General features: G+C 43.1%; 1 protein-coding gene across 2 annotated transcripts in view; it reads left to right on the forward strand.

The window, feature by feature from the left end:
* waca (WW domain containing adaptor with coiled-coil a) overlaps window positions 1–20,910 on the forward strand; it is a 128,424-nt gene that overhangs the window by 75,088 nt on the left and 32,426 nt on the right. For both annotated transcript variants that reach the window (XM_048562661.1, XM_048562671.1), the window contains 2 exons: window positions 4,011–4,159; window positions 15,300–15,415. In XM_048562661.1, the coding sequence (XP_048418618.1) occupies window positions 4,011–4,159; window positions 15,300–15,415 (265 nt within the window). The remainder of the gene's footprint in view (window positions 1–4,010; window positions 4,160–15,299; window positions 15,416–20,910) is intronic.

Raw genomic sequence — 20,910 nt, forward strand, 5'->3', positions numbered from 1 at the left:
GAGGGTGGGTGGGAGGAGGTGTATTCTAGGTAGCTGTGGGCGTCGGTGGGCTTGAAATGGACATCAGTTTCTAGCTGGTTACCTGAGATGGAGACTGAGAGGTCCAGGAAGGTGAGGGATGTGCTGGAGATGGCCCAGGTGAACTAAAGGTTGTGGTGGAAGGGGTCGGTGAAGTGGATGAACTGTTTGAGCTCCTCTGGGGAGCAAGAGGCGGCGCCGATACAGTCATCAATGCAACGGAGGAAGAGGTGGGGTTTGGGGCCTGTGTAGGTGCGGAAGAGGGACTGTTCCACGTAACCCACAAAGAGGCAGGCATAGCTGGGGCCCATGCGGGTGCCCATGGCCACCCCCTTTGTCTGTAGGAAGTGGGAGTGTTGAGGGTGAGGACGAGTTTGGCTAGGCGGATGAGGGTGTCGGTGGAGTGGGGGACTGGTCGGGCCTGTGGGACATGAAGAAGCGGAGGGCCTTGAGGCTATCTGCATGCGGAATAGAGGTGTATAGGGACTGGACGTCCATGGTGAAAATGAGGTGTTGGGGGCCAGGGAATTGGAAGCCCTGGAGGGTGTGGGTGGTGTCACGGACGTAGGTAGGGAGTTCCTGGACCAAAGGGGAGAAAATGGAGTCCAGATAGGTGGAGATGAGTTTGGTGGGGCAGGAACAGGCTGAGACAATTGGCCGAGCAGGGCAGGCAGGTTTGTGGATTTGGGAAGGAGATTATAATCTACAGAAAATATTCAGAACTGATGGTTTTTAAACAGTGATACTGTTTTGACTTAGTGGTCAGAGCCTTCAAAACATGCTTGATTGATCCCCACTGCCAAAAATAACTGGTTTAATATTTCTGCGCTACCTTCAAAGGCTGTCATCTGAATTCAGTTGGTGGAAAGTCAGCACACTAACCATCCGGGAGGTACCTCCGGATGGAAGGTATGGAGGTTCGTTGTGGCCAGGTCTGGTTTCTCGCATGATGTTGTCTAGAAAGTCACAAATTCATTGTACGCTGAATGTTGTTTGTTTCAATAATTGCATTATCTCTTGTTTGATTATCTCTCTTTAGTTTGATTTTGAGTGTATCCTGGGGGAACAATAGCTGCGCGCACACTCTCTTTGTTAGTTAGTCTTCCCTGCCATCTACCATCAAATGCCCTTAAAGTTCTCAAAATCATGAGTTATGTTGCTTGCAGTTTAAGTCACTATAATTGCATTGCACTGCAAGTCAGAAACCAAGACTCGCACTTGATTCTGTACTTAAAAATGTAATTATAGTCTTGGTGAATGGCAACTGATTAGATGCTTGGTTTTGTCCTTCTCCCCCCTCATTTGAAGGTAGCGATATTATTGGGGTACTGTTCCAACAAATTTTTTTTTGTTCTTGGGAGTCAAACCCATCATTTTTTTTTCCCATTATCAGTTGTCTTTGTCAGGGCTCTGTCTGCTTTCTTGAAGTTCTGCAGTTGTATGTGTGGTTAAGGTTTTTGACCCAGTGACAGTGAAGGACTGATGAAATGATCGTAAGTCACAGTGTATGGAGGGCAATTAGATGACAGTGTTGTCTGGTGCCTTATTACCCTTGTCCTTGTTCATGATAGTGGTCATAGAGGGTACCAGTGAGTTGCTGCAGTGCACTTATAGATGGCAGATGCTGCTGCTGTACTCTGGTGTAGGAGGTATTGTGTGTTAAAATTGGAGGTGGGGTCCTGTCAAATGGACTGCTTTGTCGTTGGTTGGTATTGAACTACTTAAGAGCATTGTTAGAGTTTAATAACCAGCAAATGTCATGGCTTTGCTGCTTTAGACAATGTCTTTGATTAAAGAAGTCTCCTTTTCAGAACACTTGCAATAAATGTTTATCCAGCTGTTAGTATAAATTAAGATTTCATATGTAACAGTTTCATAGCAATCGTACTCATGGAATCATACTTGAGTTAGGATGTTGCTTGACACATGGGACAACTGACCCAATTTGGCATGTCTTCACATGTTAATGAGGTAAACCGGGCAAGGTTTGCCATTTCTGATGCCAGGTTGATGTCACTTTTTGCTCAGTACCACTTCCCTGGTGACAGTGATATTCTTAAATTTCCTTTTCTCTTTATACAGCTATTTGTAAAATATTGCATGTGTCCTCTATCATGAAGACTGATGCAAAGTACTTGTACATCTGCCATGTCATTTTAGATTAATTCCCAGACTAATTTCTATAGGACTAACGTTCACTTTTGTAACTTTTTTAACTTTAACTGCAGAAACTCAGAAATTTCTAACTGTTCATATTTCTAGCTGGTTTTCTCTCACTTTTCTCATTAATCTTTCAGCCATTCTTTGCTGATTTCTACATTCTGCCCACCTCTGACCTGCTACCCAACCTTGCTCAGTTGCATTCTATCCTGTAACTTTTCTATATTATGAGCCCTTGTTGGCATCTTTTTTGGAATATATTTGATTTGTATTTTCTGAAAATATCGCACAAATTTCTGCCTTTTGTGATTGAATTAAGTCTTCATGCAATTTACCAGTTCACTTTTCATGCTGTCGCATTTGTCCTTCCATAAGTTTAAATTACTTGCCTTAGATCCACTTATTTCTCCCTCGAATAAAATATAAAATTCAATCATGTTATGGTTGCCCTGACCTAGGAGAGCTAGGTCTTTAAAGAACTGTGGTCTTTAATTCCATCTCTGGCTCCAGAATATGCTGCTCAAATTTAGATTTCCTTCCTTTAACAGCAGTCCGGTGGTTTCATGGTTATTATTTTAGGATTGTTCCCTGTTTAGGAATTGGAACTTGTATTCAGCGCATTTGTCAGGACCATTGAAGCATTAGTCCAGTAAAGATGTCCTAGCAGTGTCAAAATAGCAGACCCCACTCAATGTCGAAACACCAAGTCCAGAGCTGCCCGAGTAGAAATTCTGAAATTGAAATCGTGGCTTCTGATATGTGCCACTTTATGGTAATTTACCTCTTAATTTCTTTGTGTTTCACCCTGTGCATTCGCTAATTCCTGAACCGAGCGCAGAGCTGTTGTGAAATGAATTGATTAAGGATTACATTTAACAGGATTGCGCGTTGCATGTTTCGATAGAGAGGGAGTGTCCAAGCTGTGGGAAAACATGGAAATTAAGTAACTGCATGTCAATTGAAATCTGAAGATGCATGGCTTGGGGCAACCTTGTGGAGGCAACAGGGATATCGGCAGTTAGGTGGACAGCCAGTGAAACCACGTTCACTTTTGACAAGGTCTGCTGCATCTTGTGACACTTGGACACATATTTAAGCTAAGTTTAAATTTGCAGCACCTGTTTATCTTACGTATGTATTTGTTTTAAAAATGCAAAGATAATCAACTGCTGGGATACAACTTCTATTTTAGTTTCATTCTGTTCTAAAATGAATGAAATTGAAACGTAATCATGTTGGAGATTGCAGATGCAAAGGTGTTGAAGTAAATATTGTGCGAATTTTGAAGGAAGTTAAAGAGTAAGAGAATAATCCATTTGGGAAATATAATGCTCATTGTATTTAAGTTTGTCCACCATGTTTCATCTGTGGCTTCTAATACATTTAAATATGTTTTGGGTGATTTTAACTTCAAAAAATATTTGAGTTTGTAACACTTCCCAGGACTGCTTTCATATGAGAAAATATTCTCTCAGAAACTTGATACCTTTAACAGCTTTGCTTTAATGTAGGAGAAAGCAAGAACTGCAGATGCTGGAGTCACAGTCAATACAGTGTGGAGCTGGAGGAACACAGCAGATCAGGCAGCATCAGAGAAGCAGGAAAGTCGATGTTTTGGGCTTGCACCCTTCATCATAGTCCTGATGAATGGTGCAAACCTGAAATGTCGACTTTCCTACTCCTTCAACGCTGCCTCACCTGCTGTGTTCCTCAACCTCTGCACATTATTGATTTTGGCTTGAATGTATCCTAATTACAAATCTTCTTCTCAGCCACAATGTTTACAGAGTCTTATGTTGAATAATCTCAAATTGACTTTCCTTTTGAAACAGCCCAGCAGTCTAATCAGTCACCAATGTCATTGGCATCAGACGCATCGTCCCCAAGGTCATATGTGTCTCCAAGAATAAGTACACCACAGACTAACACTGTTCCTCTTAAACCACTGATGAGCACGCCTCCAGTGTCATCTCAACCAAAGGTAAAACCAAAACCAGATGTGTATAACGTTAATGTTTCTTGATTATAAAAATATTATTTCGGAGGGACTATATTATAACGATGTATCGTTTCAAACTTTATTTGAATAGTTTGAGTTATCATAAATTATACGGGCTAACCTGAGTTGCAGTTTAAGCAAAGTTTTTGAATATTTTTCCTTCCTGAAAATGCCGCATTATTAGCAACGCTATTTAATTTTTTTTAAAAAGTATAGCCAATGGATGCAGGAATATTTGACCTTAGTATCAGATATAATATGTGCAATAACAAAAAGTGATCTATTAGAAGATACAATTCATATGGTAAAGGTCAGGAGATAACGAGGGCATGCACAAAAGGCAAGCCATGAATCATGGTTAACTTTAATCTCGTAGATTTTGGAAATAATTGACAAAAGTAGTCACGAGAAAGAATACATCGAGTATAATTGGAATCATTTCCTAAAACAGCATATTGTGATCCATCTGGGGAATTGGGGTGTTTTGGATCTGTTGATGTACATAGAGACGTGATTAATAAATTATCCAAGTATGAGATCTTAATAAACAATGACCATAACATGGTAAAATGTAGGACTCAATTTAAGAGTGAGAAATTTGAGTCATAAACAACTGTCAAACTGAAATAAGGGTAGTTACAAAGGAATAAAGCAGAATTGTATAGAACATAGAACAGTACAGCACAGAACAGGCCCTTCAGCCCACGATGTTGTGCCAACCATTGATCCTCATGTATGCACCCTCAAATTTCTGTGACCATATGCATGTCCAGCAGTCTCTTAAATGTCCCCAATGACCTTGCTTCCACAACTGCTGCTGGCAACGCATTCCATGCTCTCACAACTCTGTGTAAAGAACCCGCGTCTGACATCCGCTCTATACTTTCCTCCAACCAGCTTAAAACTATGACCCCTTGTGTTAGCCTTGTCTGCCCTTGGAAATAGTCTCTGGCTATCAATTCTATCTATGCCTCTCATTATCTTGTATACGTCAATTAGGTCCCCTCTCCTCCTCCTTTTCTCCAATGAAAAAAGTCCGAGCTCAGTCAACCTCTCTTCATAAGATAAGCCCTCCAGTCCAGGCAGCATCCTGGTAAACCTCTTCTGAACCCTCTCCAAAGCATCCACATCTTTCTATAATAGGGCGACCAGAACTGGACACGGTATTCCAAGTGCGGTCTAACCAAAGTTTTATAGAGCTGCAACAAGATCTCATGACTCTTAAACTCAATCCTCGTGTTAATGAAAGCCAAAACACCATATGCTTTCTGAACAACCCTGTCCACTTGGGTGGCCATTTTAAGGGATCTATGTATCTGCACACCAAGATTCCTCTGTTCCTCCACACTGCCAAGAATCCTATCCTTAATCCTGCACTCAGCTTTCAAATTCGATCTTCCAAAATGCATCACCTCGCATTTATCCAGGTTGGACTCCATCTGCCACCTCTCAGCACATCTCTGCATCCTGTCAGTGTCCCGCTGCAGCCTAAAACAGCCCTCTATACTGTCAACGACACCTCCGACCTTTGTGTCGTCTGCAAACTTGCTGACCCATCCTTCAATCCCCTCATCCAAGTCATTAATAAAAATTACAAACAGCAGAGGGTCAAGGACAGAGCCCTGTGGAACCCCACTCACCACTGACTTCCAGGCAGAATATTTTCCTTCTACTACCACTCGCTGCCTTCTGTTGGCCAGCCAATTCTGTATCCAGACAGCTAAGTTCCCCTGTATCCCATTTCTCCTGACCTTCTGAATGAGCCTACCATGGGGAACCTTATCAAATGCCTTGCTGAAGCCCATATACACCACATCCACAGCTCGACCCTCATCAACTTTTCTAGTCACATCCTCAAAGAACTCGAGGTTTGTGAGGCATGACCTGCCCCCCTCAAAGCCGTGTTGACTGCATTTAATCAAGCCATGCTCTTCCAGATGGTCATAAATCCTATCCCTCAGAATCCTTTCTAACACCTTGCAGATGACAGACGTGCGACTTACTGGTCTGTAATTGCCGGGGATTTCCCTATTTCCTTTCTTGAAGAGAGGAATTACATTTGCCTCTCTCCAGTCCTCACGTACGACTCCAGTGGAGAGCGAGGATGCAAAGATCTTCGAGTGGCGAAGCAATTGCATTTCTCGTTTCCCAAAGCAGCCGAGGACAAATCTGGTCCGGGCCTGGCGACTTGTCAATCTTAATGTTTGACAAAATTTTCAGCACATCAGCTTCCTCTATCTCTATCCATTCCAGCATGCACACCTGCTCTTCAAAGGTTTTATTCACTACAAAGTTTGTTTCTTTCGTAAAGACAGAAGCAAAAAACTCATTTAGGGCTTCCCCTACCTCCTCAGACTCCACACACAAGTTCCCTATGCTATCCCTGATCGGCCCTACTCTTTCTTTGACCATTCTCTTATTCCTCACATAATGTAAAATGCCTTTGTGTTTTCCCTAATCCGTTCTGCCAAGCCTTTCTCGTGCCCCCTCCTGGCTCTCCTCAGACCGTTTTTGAGCTCTTTCCTCGCCTGCCTGTAATCCTCTAGAGCTCAGCTTGACCCTAGCTTTGGAATGGACTGGCAAAGAAATTTAGCAGGGAAGGCAGTGTGGAACACTGGCAGATGTTTAAGAAAATAGAGTCTCACAGTAAAGATATATCCAGTGAGGAAGGAAAATTTTATGGAGGGATAAGCCAACACTTGTTATCAAAGGAAGTCAAGGATGGTATCAAATTTTGGGTAATTTTAATAGCCGGCAAAATATATTCAGGAAAAGTAGGGGGGTAGTAAACTGAGGGTAAATTAACAAGTAATATATATTTTTAAAAAGTCATGATATGGAGAGCTGGTCTTGGACTGTGTGGACAAAGTTAGAAGTCACACTTCACCAGGTTTTAGTCCAACCATTTTATCTGAAATTACAAGTTTTCAGAATGCTGTTCCTTCACAAGGTGGAGTAAAAAAAAACAGTAAAAGCTTGTGTTTATATTAAAAGGAAGTGAGGGGCCAAAATGAACACTGTTATCTTGGAGGCGATAATGAAGAAATTTTCAGAGGTATTGAATAATACTTTGCCTTCATAATAATTAGTAAATAATAGTACTGAAGTCTTCATGGTAGATTATATGCTAATAGCATTCCCACAGTACTAAATAAACATGGTGTAAAAGAGGTAAAGGAAATGAATAGAATAGCTATTGGGAAAACACGAATGAAACTGATAGTAGGATTGAGGGCTGTATCCTGACGGATTGCATCCTTGGAGATTAAAGGAAGGACTTCAATAATTTACTTGAGCAGCTGGTAGTAATCTTCAATGAATCCTTGGATCTGGAAAACCATAGAATCCCTACAGTTTGGAAACAGGCCCTCAAGCCCAACAAGTCTACACCAACCCTCAGTGCATCCCACCCAGACCCAGCCCCCTATAACCCACCTAATTTACACATCCCTGAACACTATAGGTAATTTACCATGGCCACCCCATGTAGCCTGTACATCTTTGGACTGTGGGTGGAACCGAAGCACCCGGAGGAAACCCAAGCAGACACGGGGGGATCGTGCAAACTCCACACAGTCGCCCGAGGATGGAATTGAACCCGGAGCCCAGGTGCTGTGAGGCAGCAGTGCTAGCCGCTGTGCTGCCCCAAAGTTCCAGAAGATTTGAAAACTTCTAATGAAACCACCCTTATTCAGAAAGAGAGTGGAACAACAAAAAGTAACTGTGTCGGCTGGTTAGCTATACGTATACCTTGCACTGATGTTAGAATGTAAGATGTTAGGTGTAACAGTGGAGCATTAGAAATATACACTGAGCAGAATTGACATGGCTTCTAGTTCTTCCAGGAAATAGCAAACAGGATAGATAAAGTGGAATTAGTCAATGCAATATATTTGAATTACAAACCATGCTTGATAAGATACCTTACATTTGGCTACTTAAGGTAAGAGCCTATGATGAAGATGGTAGCAAATTAGTATGCAAATTAATAGACACTTGATTGGAGGAGTAATTTTTAGTATGGTAACTTGTAACTAGTGGATTGCAGAGGGATTTAGCCAGGTTGAATGGCAAATGGAACATCATGTCGGAAAATGTGAGGCCATGTACTTTGGCATAAGAATAAAAGAGCAAAATATAATTTAAATCAGGAGAGTCTGGAAAGCTGCAGCATTGAGCTATTCGGGTGTCAAGTACATGAGTCACAAAAAACAGATGTACAAGATTAGTAGGTATTACGAAATGTTAGCCTTTGTTTCAAAATAAATGAATTATAAACATAGGAAAGTTTTTTTGCTAAAAATATACAAGGCACAACAAGTTGGACCACACCTGAAATGCTGTGTATAGCTTTGGCCCCCTTATCCAAGGACAGGTGGATGGGCTTTGGAGGCAGTCCAGAGAAGGTTCACAGGGTTGATCTTGGGCATGAGAAAAGGTTGAGTGCATAAGGCTTGTGCCATTGATGCTTGGAAGAATGAGACGAGACCTTACTAATTCTTATGGGACTTCACAGGGTTAAGTGGAGGGGTTAGAATTAGAATTAGAATCCCTCCAATGTGGAAACAGGCCCTTCGGCCCAACAAGCCCATTCCGAGCCTCAGAGCATCCCACCCTGACCCATCCCCCTATAACCCACCTAATCTACACCTCCCTGAACACAATGGGCAATTTAGCATGGCCAATCCACCTATCCTGCACATCTTTGGACTGTGGGAGGAAACCGGAGCACCCGAAGGAAACCCACGCAGACACGGACGGAATATGCAAACTCCACACGGACATTTGACCAAGGCCGGAATTGAACTCTGGTCCCTGGTGCTGTGAGGCAGCAGTGCTAACTGCTGTGCCACCATGCCGCCCCAATTATTGGGGTTATTTCTGCTTGTGGGAGAATCTAGCACCAAAGAGCATAATGTCAGATTAAGTAACTGCTTATTTAAAACAGAGATGAGAATCCCTTTTCCAAGGGACTGTTTGACCTGATATTTATGACTGCAGAGGGCTGAAGAGATTGGCTAGAAGCAGTATCCAATGCCAAGCGAGATTTTTAATCCGTGACAAGGTTAATATAGGAAAGGGACAGGAAAGTGATGTCGAGGATCCTCGAATCGGTTGTGGCCTCTCTGAATGACAGAGCAGACTCAGTGGATCAAATGGCCCACGTCTTTTGTGTCTTATGTTATTGTGTTTGTTTATCAGACCTAGATATACATTAAATCTTATTCAAATCCCCCTGTGAAATATTGAACAGAATATTATACTCCAGTTTCAGATATATGCTTGTACTGTATGGCAATGTGTTAATTAAGATTGACTTTCCTCCAGTACAAAGGATGTTATGAAATTGGACAGGGTTCAGGAAGGATTTTGCCACGTTATTGCCAGGATTGCAGGGTTTGAGTTACATGGATAGGCTGGGACTTTTCTTTTCACTGAAACGTAGGAGGTTGAGGGGTGACGTCGTAGAGGTTTATGAAATCATGAGGGGTATAGATGGGGCAATTATGGGCCAAATGCAGATAATTCCAAATTGGAGGAAGGCCAGTTTTGACAGTATTAGGCAGGAACTTCGAGGTTGATTGGGGGCGGATGTTTGCAGGTAAAGAGATGGCTGGAAAATGGGAAGCCCTCAAAAGTGAGATAATTGTCTCTGGACTAATGTGCTCCTGTTAGGATGAAGGGCGAGACTGGTAGGCGCAGGGAATGCTGGATGACTAGGGAAATTGAGGTTTTGTTCAAGGAAAAGAAGGTATACGTGAGGGGAGGCGATGGTATTATCACTGGACTGTTAATCCAGAAACCCAGATAACCTCCTGGGAAATTCCAAGATAATAAAATGTGAGGCTGGATGAACACAGCAGGCCAAGCAGCATCTCAGGAGCACAAAAGCTTTTGTGCTCCTGAGATGCTGCTTGGCCTGCTGTGTTCATCCAGCCTCACATTTTATTATCTTGGAATTCTCCAGCATCTGCAGTTCCCATTATCTCTGACATCCTGGGAACCTGGGTTTGAGTCCCGCCCAGGCAGATGGTGGAATTTGAGTTCAATAAGTGTCTGGAATTAAGACTCTAGTGATGACCATGCCAGTTGTCTGGAAAAACCCATTTGGCTCACTAATATCCTATAGGGAAGGAAACTGCCTGGCTTATATGTGGCTTCAGACCCACAGCAATGTGGTTGCCTCTTAACTGCCCTCTGGCCAATTGGGGATGGGAAATAAATGCTGGCTTAGCAGCCAGCAAAGCCCTCATCCTATGAACAAATAAAGGAAGAAGAAAAAAATTATAGACAGCAGAGATCGAGTCAATTCCTAGAAGAGTTTAAAGGCAGTAGGAGTATACTTAAGAGGGAGATCAGGCAGGCAAAAAGGAGACGTGAGATAGCTTTGGCAAATAGGGTTAAGAAGAATCCAAAGAAATTCAATGAATACTTTAAGGACAGATGGGTAACTAGGGAGAAAATAGGGCCCCTTAAAGATCACCAAGGAAATGGCGGAAGCTACTAACAAGTACTTTGCTGTGGAGAAGGATATGGAAGATTTCAAATGTGGGGGAAAAAATTGCAACATCCTAAAAATGTCTACATTGCAGAGAAGATGATTGTGCGTTTTAAACCTCACAAGGTCGATAAATCCCCAGGACCTGATCAGATGTCTCCTATAATTATGTGGAAAGTGGATTGCTGGGCCCTTTGCTAAGGTATTTATATCATCATTAGCCATTGGTGAGGTGCTGGAAGACTAGAGGTTGGCTAATGTGGTACCACTATTTAAGGAAAGTGGTAAGAAAAGCCATGGAACTGTAGACTGGTGAGCCTGACATCGGTGGTGGACAAGTTGTTGGGGGGATTCGTAAGGGGAAGGATTTACATATATTTGAAAAGACAAGGACTGATTAGGAATGGTCAACATGGCTTTGTATGTGCGGAATCGTGACTTCCTAACTTGATTGAGCTTTTTGAAGAAGTAACAAAGAGAATTGGTGACGGCAGAGTGGCGTATGTGATTTACGTGGACTCCAGTAAGGCGTATGAAAAATTTCCTCATGGTAGACTGGTTAGGAAGGTTAGATCACATGGAATGCAGGAAGAATCAGCCATTTGGATACAAACTGGTTCAAAGGTAGAAGGTGGTGGTGGCAGGTTGCTTTTCAGATTGAAGGCCTATGACCAGCGGTGTGACACAATGGATCGGTGCTGGGTCAACTTTTTTTTTGTCATTTATATAAATGATTTGGAAGTGAACAGAGCAGATATAGTTGGTAAGTTTGCAGACACCAGAGTTGGAAGTATACTGGACTGTCAAGAAGGTTACCTCGGAGTACCACAGGATCTTGATCAAATTCTTTAGAGACTTTTAAGTGACTCTTGGATAGGCACGTGGAGGGTAGTAAAATGTAAAAGGTAGTAAAAGGGAATGCAGGGTTATTTGATCTTAGTAGGATAATAGGTCGGGACAACATCGTGGGCTCAGGGCCTGTACTGTGCAGTACTATTCTTAGTTTGTAATTTTCTAGCTGGGCCAAGCAGTGGCAGAGATAAATATGAGGTGCTGCATTTTGGAAAGGCAAATCAGGGCAGGATATACACTTAATGGTGAGGTCCTGAAGAGTGAAGAGTGTTGCTGAACAAACAGACCTTGGAGTGCAGGTTCATAGTTCCTTGAAAGTGGAGTCACAGTAGATAGGACAGTGAAGAAGCTGTTTGGTATGCTCGCCTTTATTGGTCATTGCATTGAGTATAGGAGTTGGGAGGTCATGATGCGGCTGTACAGGACATTGGATAGGCTACTTTTGGAATACTCTGTGCAATTCTGGTCTTCCTGCCATAGGAAGGATGTTGTGAAACTTGAAAGGACTCAGAAAAGATTTACAAGGATGTTGCCAGGGCTGGAGGGTTTGAGCTGTAGGGAGACGCTGAATAGACTGGGGCTATCTTCCCTGGAATGTCTGAGGCTGAGGGTTGACCTTTCTAGAGGTTTATAAAGTCAAAGTCAAAGTCATGACGGGCATGGATGGAGGGTGGAGTCCAAAACTAGAGGGCAGAGGTTTATGGTGAGAGGGAAAGATTTAAAAGGGACCGAAGAGGCAATGTTTTCACACGGAGGGTGGCACATTTATGGAATGAGCTGCCAGAAAAAGTGATGGAAGCTGGTACAATAACTGCATTTAAAAGGAAATTGGTTGGGTACAGGAATAGGAAGGGTTTAGACGGATATGGGCCAAATGCTGGTAGATTGGACTGGATTAATTTAGGATGTCTGTTGGCATGGATGAGTTGGACTGAAGGGTCTGTTTCTGGACTGTATGCCTCTGCCTCAATCAGTTCAAATGTAATACGATTATCTTAATAGAATCACAGACTCCCGACAGTGCAAGTGCAGAAAGTGGCCATTCAGCCCATTGAGTTCTCACCAGACTTTGGAAGGAGCATCCTATCCAGATACACACTCTATCCTCATAATCCCACATTCTATTGAGGCTAATACACATAGCCTGCACATCCTTGGACACTGTGTGGACAATTTATCATACCCAATCCACCTAACCTGAGCATCTTTGGATTGTGAGAGGGAAGTGGATCACCCAGAGGAAACCTCCGCAGACACTGGAATAACATGCAAACTCCACGCAGGTAGTCACCACCTCAAACCCAGGTCCCTGATGCTGTAAGGCAGCAGCGCTAACCTTTGAGCCACTGTTCTGCCCTATCTGTTGTGGTTGAAAGCTGTAGTCAGCTTGTTTTGTTGTTGTATTGCTGATTTCACAATCTTTAGTGAAATGACACGATTTAAATAAATTTTAGGTTCCCTCAAGATTCCAGAGTTGAGTTCCTTCATACAATTCTTACCTGAGGAACATGGAATTTGAAATACCTTATCATTCCTGAGCAGTACCATGCTTCCTGGATGAATGAAGGTGTAAAATAAAATACATGACCAAATGCAGAATAAGTACAATATACAATGTAATATTAATTTGGAAAAATTACTGCAGTCACTGTCATGGTTAGATTGACTAGACTCCATCTGGTGGTAGGAGTTGACTTGCTAAAATCCCAGAACTATCCATACTGACCAACTTCAACCACTAGATGGAGCCCAGGCTTCCGCATAAGTTCAGGAATGGAACCAGCTACAGAAATATTGTATGGGAGGTCTCAAACAGTGCAGGAGGTGAGTCAGGAGATGAGAGTTGGTAGATGATGAGACAGAGGTAGAAACGGTAGAAACAGCAGCAGGAGAGTAGAGGCCTAAAGGTGAGATCACGTGTGCCAGCTGGCTGGCTGCAATACATTTGGCTAATAATGTTGAAATTAAACTGACAGTTTTAAATGGATAAGTTAAACTTGTTTCACAAACCATTTCAATTTATCCAACATGAAGGTACAAGAACATAGTTCGGCTATTTGGTTATCGACTATGCTCCACCATTTGATCATGGCTAGTATGCTTCTTAAACTCATTCTCCTGCTTCTCAATGTTGTCCTTGATCTTCTGTACTCATCAAGAACCTCCTCTGTCTGTCTCAATGATTTGGCCTCTGAAGCCTTCTACAACACTGAGTTCCAGAGATTCACCACCCTCTGGCTGAAGAAATTCCTCTTTTAAGTTCTAAAAGATCATCTCTTCACGCTCAGGCTGTGCCCTCGGGCCTTAGCCTCTGCTACTATTAGAAACATCATCTTCTCAACGTCCATTCTATCCTGGTCTCTGTTCTGTAAATTTCAGTGAGAACTCTTTTTTTTCTCCCCCTTCAAAACTCCACTGAGTTCAAGCTGAGAATCCTGAATTGCTCCTCATATGACGAACCTTTCATTCCTGAGATCATTCTTGTGGGCCTCGTCTGAGTCCCCTAAAAGGCCAGCATATCCTTTATCAGATATGGGCTCAAATAGTCATCTCAAAATGAATGCAAACATTGGATTTGCCTTCCAACTGAAAGTGCATGTCAACCTTAAGAGAATCCTGAACCAGGACTCCTACGTAACTGGGAAACTGAGTTGGGTCGAAGGGCCTGTTCCCATGCTGTAGACCTCTGTGACTTGAGGTCCCTCTTGCACTTAAGATTTCCAAAGCTTTCCTCCATTTAGACAATAGGTTCCACCTCTGTTCTTCCTACCGAAGTGTGTAACCTCACAGTTTGCTTGCCTGCTGCAAATCCTTCTGCAGTCTCCAATGTTCCTCAAAACTACCTGTCCCTCCACCTGTCTTTGTGTCATATGAAAACTTAACAACAATGCCCTCAGTTCTTTTTATCTAGATTGTTCATGTATAACATCAGTTATTATGGCTCTAACGCTGACTCCTATGGAACTCCACTTGTCGCTGATTGCCAATCTGAAAAAAAAAACCTTTATCCCCATTCTGTGCCTTCTGCCATGGAGTCATAGTCATACATCAAGGAAACGGACCCTCCTGTCCAACTCGTCCATACTGACGAGGTTTCTGAAACGAAACTAGTCCCATTTGCCTGCATTTGTCCCATGCCCCCGTGAACCTTTCTGATTCGTGTACCTGTGCAAATGTTGTAACTACCCACCTCTACCACGTCCTCTGGTAGTTCATTTCATATATTTAGCATTTTCTGTATGGACAGAGTTGCCTCTTGGGTCCCTTTTTGAAACTTGTTACTTTGTCTTACATTATGTTCTGACTTGCATACAAGTCAACTTGTGAACAGCCTCTTGAACGAGCCCCATTCTCAACCTGGGGGACTGCCTTTGTACAGTAATACCAGTGCCTGAGATAAGGGTCTAGACCTGGGCTGGTGAGCCAGGTCTGGGTGGGAACAGACAGCTGGCTACTTGAGACTGGCTATATTAAACAAAAGTCCAAGCCCATGAGTTTTAGTTCACCTTTAAGTTATGACTTTGGAAAAAGCAATTTGCATTCTTTGTGCATCTGCAACACTTACATAAGTTAGGTGTCATGCACACAACGGTTATGCATTTAAACACGCTTTTATGCATTTTGATCAGTTTTAAGCATGTATTGAAGTTGGACATCATTTGCAGATCTTGTTTTGTTGTTAAACGAAGTGTTAAATAACTGAAATGGCATCGGGTAAAAGCTATGTATTTAATCAGAGATGAAAATTTGTCTTTGCTTTTCTTTCTGTAGTCCAGTATTTCAATTGTGAAACAAGGACCAGCACAACAGCAAGTATCACAGCAACCTGCAACTGCTGACAAACATGGGCATGAACCAGAATCCCCTCGAAATGTTCAACGTTCAAGGTAAGGATATCTTGCTGGAGTTGGGGGTGAGGTTTGTGGTATGAATTTAGTTTATTTTTGTTTTGGAGGTTTCATGACTGGGTAAGTTACGCAGAAACAAAGTTATCACAGTACAGAAGAAGAGCATTTGGTGCATTGTCTGTACAGCTCCTCAAATGAACAACCCACTTTGCCATTCTCTTGCTTTCTCCCTCTAAGTCTACATGTTCCTTTCCAAATAGTCATCAGATATAATTGAACCAAATTGGCTGGATGCTCAAATCTATAACGGCACAAACTGAACAGAATTGCCTGTCGGAATCACTTCTGGCTGAAGATGTTTTTAATTTATTCATGGCATGTAGGTGTTGTTGGCAAGGCTACCAGTTATTGTACTTGAGAAGATAATGGCGATCCATTGCTTTGGATTACAAGAATCTGTGTAATATATGCCTTATGTGCTCCTGGAGAGAGTTTACTACAGGAGTTGCAGGATTTTGACTGATAGCTCAAAAAAAAATTGATGTTTGCTTTTACCAGTTGTTCTTGCCTTTCTATGTGGTTTGAAAAGTGTTCTTAAAGAAACCTGAATTGCTGCAGTGCATCTTGTGGGTGCTGTATGTTGCAGCCAGTGTATACTCATGTTGAGGGGGAGTGAATGTTAAAGGTAGAGCAACAAGTTGCATCAGGAACTGGCTGTTTTGATCTGGATATCGTGGAGCTACAAAGATTGTTGGAATATATTATGTATATCCTGATAATTGAATAATGTTTGATCACACAGTTAATTTGTGTCTTTGTACGTAGATGATGGGCAGGCTTCAGCGAGTTAGTTACTGCAGAAGCTCCAGTTCTAACCTGCTCTTGCAGGCATAGGATTTATTAGATTGGATCAGTTTAATTTCTCAGTGGTGATAATCCTCAGACTGATGCTGATTGGTGCATTGAGCATTGTTTGTGCCTTTGAATATGGAAAGTGTTCAGACTTCTCTTGTTTTGATGTGAACTTGGGTGTCGTGGATGTCACTTGGTACTTTACTCAAACCTGAATTGTGTTCTGATTTCATTAAATGAATGTTGTGTAATCATCAGCAAGCACTTTTGACCTCAGGTTGGAGTGAAGGTACTTGATGAAACAACTGATAGTGGTTGGGCCAATGTCAACTCCCTGAAAACCTCTTGTTGTAATGTGTTTGGACCGAGATGACTGACCTATAGTGGCCACAACTAATTTCCTTTATGGGAATAAACAACTGCAGATGCTGAAATCTACTCCAGTCAGGATATGCTGGAGATCACGGTGGGTCTGTCAGCATCCATGGAGAGACCAGGCAGGAGGGTGGTGGTTGCTGTCGGTTGATAATTCAGATTAAGTGATTGGAATGTGAGACTGGCAGAACAGTGTTGTGTCTAACTGCAAGACTGGAAGAAACAGTCCCACAGGGTTGGGCAGAGGGGAGAGGGGACCTGTTGACAAAATGTAACACGTTAAAGCTAAAAGAAACGGAAGGAATGGGATTGGGTACACGATTTGAAGGTGTTGAGTCCAGAAGGTTGAAAGGTGCCTAGTCTGAAGATGAGATGTTGTTCTTACGGTTTGTGCTGTGATTCACCAGGGCATTGTAGCATGCCAAGGACAGACAAGTCAGCACATGAGCAGGATGCTGTTGTAGTGACCAGCTACAGAAAGGTCAGGGTCATACTTGTGTACGGACCAGAGGTGTTCTGCAAAGTGGTTACCCATCCTATGTTTAGTTTCTCCAAAGAAGAGCAGCCCACATTGGGTGCAGCGAATCCAGTACACATGTTTAGAGGAGTTACAGGTGAAATGCTGTTTCACTTGGAAAGACTGTTTAGGCCTTTGGTGAGCAGGGAGGAGGTGAAGACGAAGGTGCTGCACCATCTGCTGATACATGAGAAAGTAGTGGGAGAGGTTGGTGTTGGTCGAGGAATGGACTCTGGTACCCCAGAGGAAATTATCCCTGTGAAATGCAGACATGAATGAGGGGAAGATGTGGTTGGTGGTGGCATTCTGTTGAAGTTGTCTGAAATAGACAGACAATGATCCTTTGAATGGGGAAGCTGGTGGGATGAAAATTAAGACAAGACGGACCCAGTCATGCTGTTGGGAGTAATGGGAAGGGGCAAGGACGGAAGCACAGATTCTAGGTTAGGTGAGGTTGAGAGCCCTGTTAATCACAGTGGCGGGAAACCACCGTCATGCAAGAAGGAAGCCATGTCAGCGGCACTGTTTTGGAAGGTGGCGTCATCGGAACAGATGTGACATAGGCAAAGAAACTGGGAAAATGGGATAGAATCCTTGCTGGACGTGGGTTATGAAGAGCGTTAGTAAAGATAGCCATGGGAGTCATTGACTTTGTCATGGATGCCCATAGGCAGTTTATTCCCCAGACTAGAGACAAAAAAGTCAAGGAAAGAAAGGGAAGTATCGGAAATGGATGCTGTAAAAGTTATGGTCGGGGGTGGAGTGGGGGGGGTGGTAGTGGAGACAAACTGAACAAATTTTTCAAGGTTCAGAGGGGAGCATGATGTGACTTTGAAACAGTCATTGATGCATTATGAAGAGAGTTGTGGGAGGTGCCTGTGTGTGACTGAAGGATAGTTCCACATACCCCATAAAGAGGCAGGCATATCTGGGACCCATGTGGGTGCCCATAGCCACTACTTTGATTTGGCAGAGGGAAATGAATTAGAGGAGAAATCGTTTAATGAGGGAACAAGTTTGGCCAAGTGAAGGAGAGTGGTAGTGAATGAGATTGTTCAGGCCTTTGGTCAAGAAAGAAGCCAGCAGCTCTCAGACCATCCTGGTGGGGAATGGAGGTTTGGAAGGATTGGAAGAATGATGAACAGAAGACAGTTAAGGACAGGGAACTGAAAATTGTCAATATGGCAGGGGGCATCAGAGAAATTGTGGATGTAGGTAGGCAGAGTCTGGACAAGTGGAGAGAGGATGGAGTCAAGATAGGAGGAAATGAGCTTGGTGGGCAGGAGCAGGCTGATACAATGGGCCTACTGGGACAGTCTGGTTTATGGATTTTGTGAAGGAAGCAAAAGCAGGCTGTCCGAGGTTGGGAAACTGTGAGATTGAAGGCAGTTGGGGGTAAGATCTACAGAGGTAATGAGTTCAGTGACAGTGTTGGCAATAATGGCCTGGATGTGTCGGCTGTGGGGTCATGGTTCAGGGCATGTCGGGAGAAGTGTCTGAGAGTTGGCATTGAGCCTCCGCAAGGTAAAGATCAGTAGCACCACCTTTGTTAGCAGGTTTGGTAACAAAATTAGGGTTGGACCTAAGACAGTGAAATGCAGCAGTTTCAGAAGGGGTCAGGCTAGATGGGTCAGTGCCTCAGTAATTGAGGTGGTCACTGAAGAGATTGAGGGCAGCTAAGAGGCCAAAGGAAAAGGTCCAAGTGGAGGATGAACACTGGAAGCGGGTGAAGGGACCAGTATAACAGGGGTGGGGGTTATTCCTCTCCCAAGAAGTGACCACAGAGACAGAGGTGGTAGAAAAACCGTTCAACGTAATGGGAAGCCGGAAATTCATTTAGATGGATGCTTGTGAATATAAAACTGAGTCCTTTGCCAAAGAAAGTACATTCAGCCTTGGAGAGGGCAAGGCCAGGAGTTATGGTAAAAACACAGCAAGGGCTGGAGTTGAGGGGGAGTGACCTCTGGGGAACAGGAAGGGGTGGGTTCTAAGGGACAATGAAGGATTTGGCTCTGAGTGACGGAAGGGGATGGAGTTCAAGAGACGGAAAGGCGAGAATGGCTCAGGATGGATGTTGGAGTCCAAAAGTTGCTGGAGCTTGTACCTTGATGCCGGAAAGAACAACAAAAGACTTTTTGTCGAGGTGACAGATGAGATGAAGTGTGAAGTGAAATTGGGGACCAGCACAGATTTGAGAGGGTGAGTCGATGTGACTGCAGAATGGAGTCGAGTGTGTGCATATGACGATGCATGGTACTGATCGCAGATCACAGCATGCTACAGGAACAGCAGTCGGAGAAACGTCTCTCCTGGAGATACTTGTAATCCTAGGTGGATTCGAAATGTGAAGTGTGAAATTTGAATTGAAATTGATGTGCAGTAAGTAAATCTGCATCATTGGCAATCGCTGAGGAAGGAAACATGGCGTGAAAGTGAGTTTTGGCAAACATCTTGCCAAACACCAGCAGTGAAATGGAAAGCAACGAAGATGCACACAGTGAAAGAGACAATCTGAATTCCGGTCAGAAGGAAGAGCAAAGCTTCTTCAGGGTGGGCATTCTTGGAAGAGACATGGCAGTTGGTTGAACAAAATGCAGGAGCAAAAAGCTGTAGGTGCTGGAATCTTTTTATGTTGTTGTGTATGATGCCACCCAGTGGCAGCGTGTTACCCTTTCAAATTGACCCTAGTTTCTCACTCAAATACTGTACTTTGTTGCAGGCAGTTGGCCTTAAATCACCTTTGGAATTTAACTACTTTAGCTCCTTTTGATTTGAACCAAGACCTGATGATATCTGGGTCGACTGGCTCCTTTTGAACCCCAAAATAAGTATTGGCGGACAAGTTATTGCGAAGTCATTGTTCTTTGTTGGCATTGTTGAAGATGGCTTCAATCATTTCTCATGGAGTGCTGACGAAAGAACAGGATGGATTTGATCTGACCTGTTATCACTCCATTGACTCTGTCTGCATCATTGGGACCTATATAAAAAGGGCTGATTGCATCTTAACAACATCTTTTGAGTGGAGAGTTGTTAGTACCACTTGGGACAGTTTAAAATAGCATGGCGGGCCATGAGCAGAGGTAGAAGTTAATAAGATGAACAAGCAGGACTCGTTTAATGAACAGAGTGGGGCTATGAAGTCTGTTAAGACAAGAGGGAGAAATAATTTTTAAAAATAGTATGCAGCCAAAATTAAGAGTTCTTCATATATCTGTTTGGATTGTAAGGAACAAATTAAATGGGCTGCAGACACAAATTCAGATTGGAAACTATGCCTTGGTTCAGGTTTGAACCATCAGGGTTGTAGTTTTAAGTTAAGGGGTAGGAGATTTAGTGGGGATTTGAATAAGAAAAACTGTTCATTCAGCAGGTGATGGGAATCTGGAATGCACCGCCTGAGAAAGGTAGTCGAAGCAGTTTTAGGGTATACCTGATCCAGTCTCAGATTTATCCACCTCTACACATTTTAAGGAAGGAAAGAAATTCTGCTGCCTTACTTGGTCTGGCCTACATGTGACTCCAGATCCACAACGATGTGGTTAACCCTTAGCTGTCGGGTACTTGGTTGTAACAATTGCTAGAATGTGTCAAAAAAGGAATGAAACTGTACGGCTCACCTGGCATTGACACAGACACTGGAAATGACAACAGCAAACTTAGCCCTGTCTTTAGCCTTCATAACCTTAAGACATAAAAGCAGAAGTAGGCCAGTGATACCAGTGAGTGGAAGTAGTTTGTGGATTTTGGTAAGATATTTGATAAAGTTCCACATGACATTTTGTAGGAT

This window comes from Stegostoma tigrinum, chromosome 2 (assembly GCF_030684315.1).
Source record: "Stegostoma tigrinum isolate sSteTig4 chromosome 2, sSteTig4.hap1, whole genome shotgun sequence".
In the NCBI taxonomy this organism is placed as follows: Eukaryota; Metazoa; Chordata; class Chondrichthyes; order Orectolobiformes; family Stegostomatidae; genus Stegostoma; species Stegostoma tigrinum.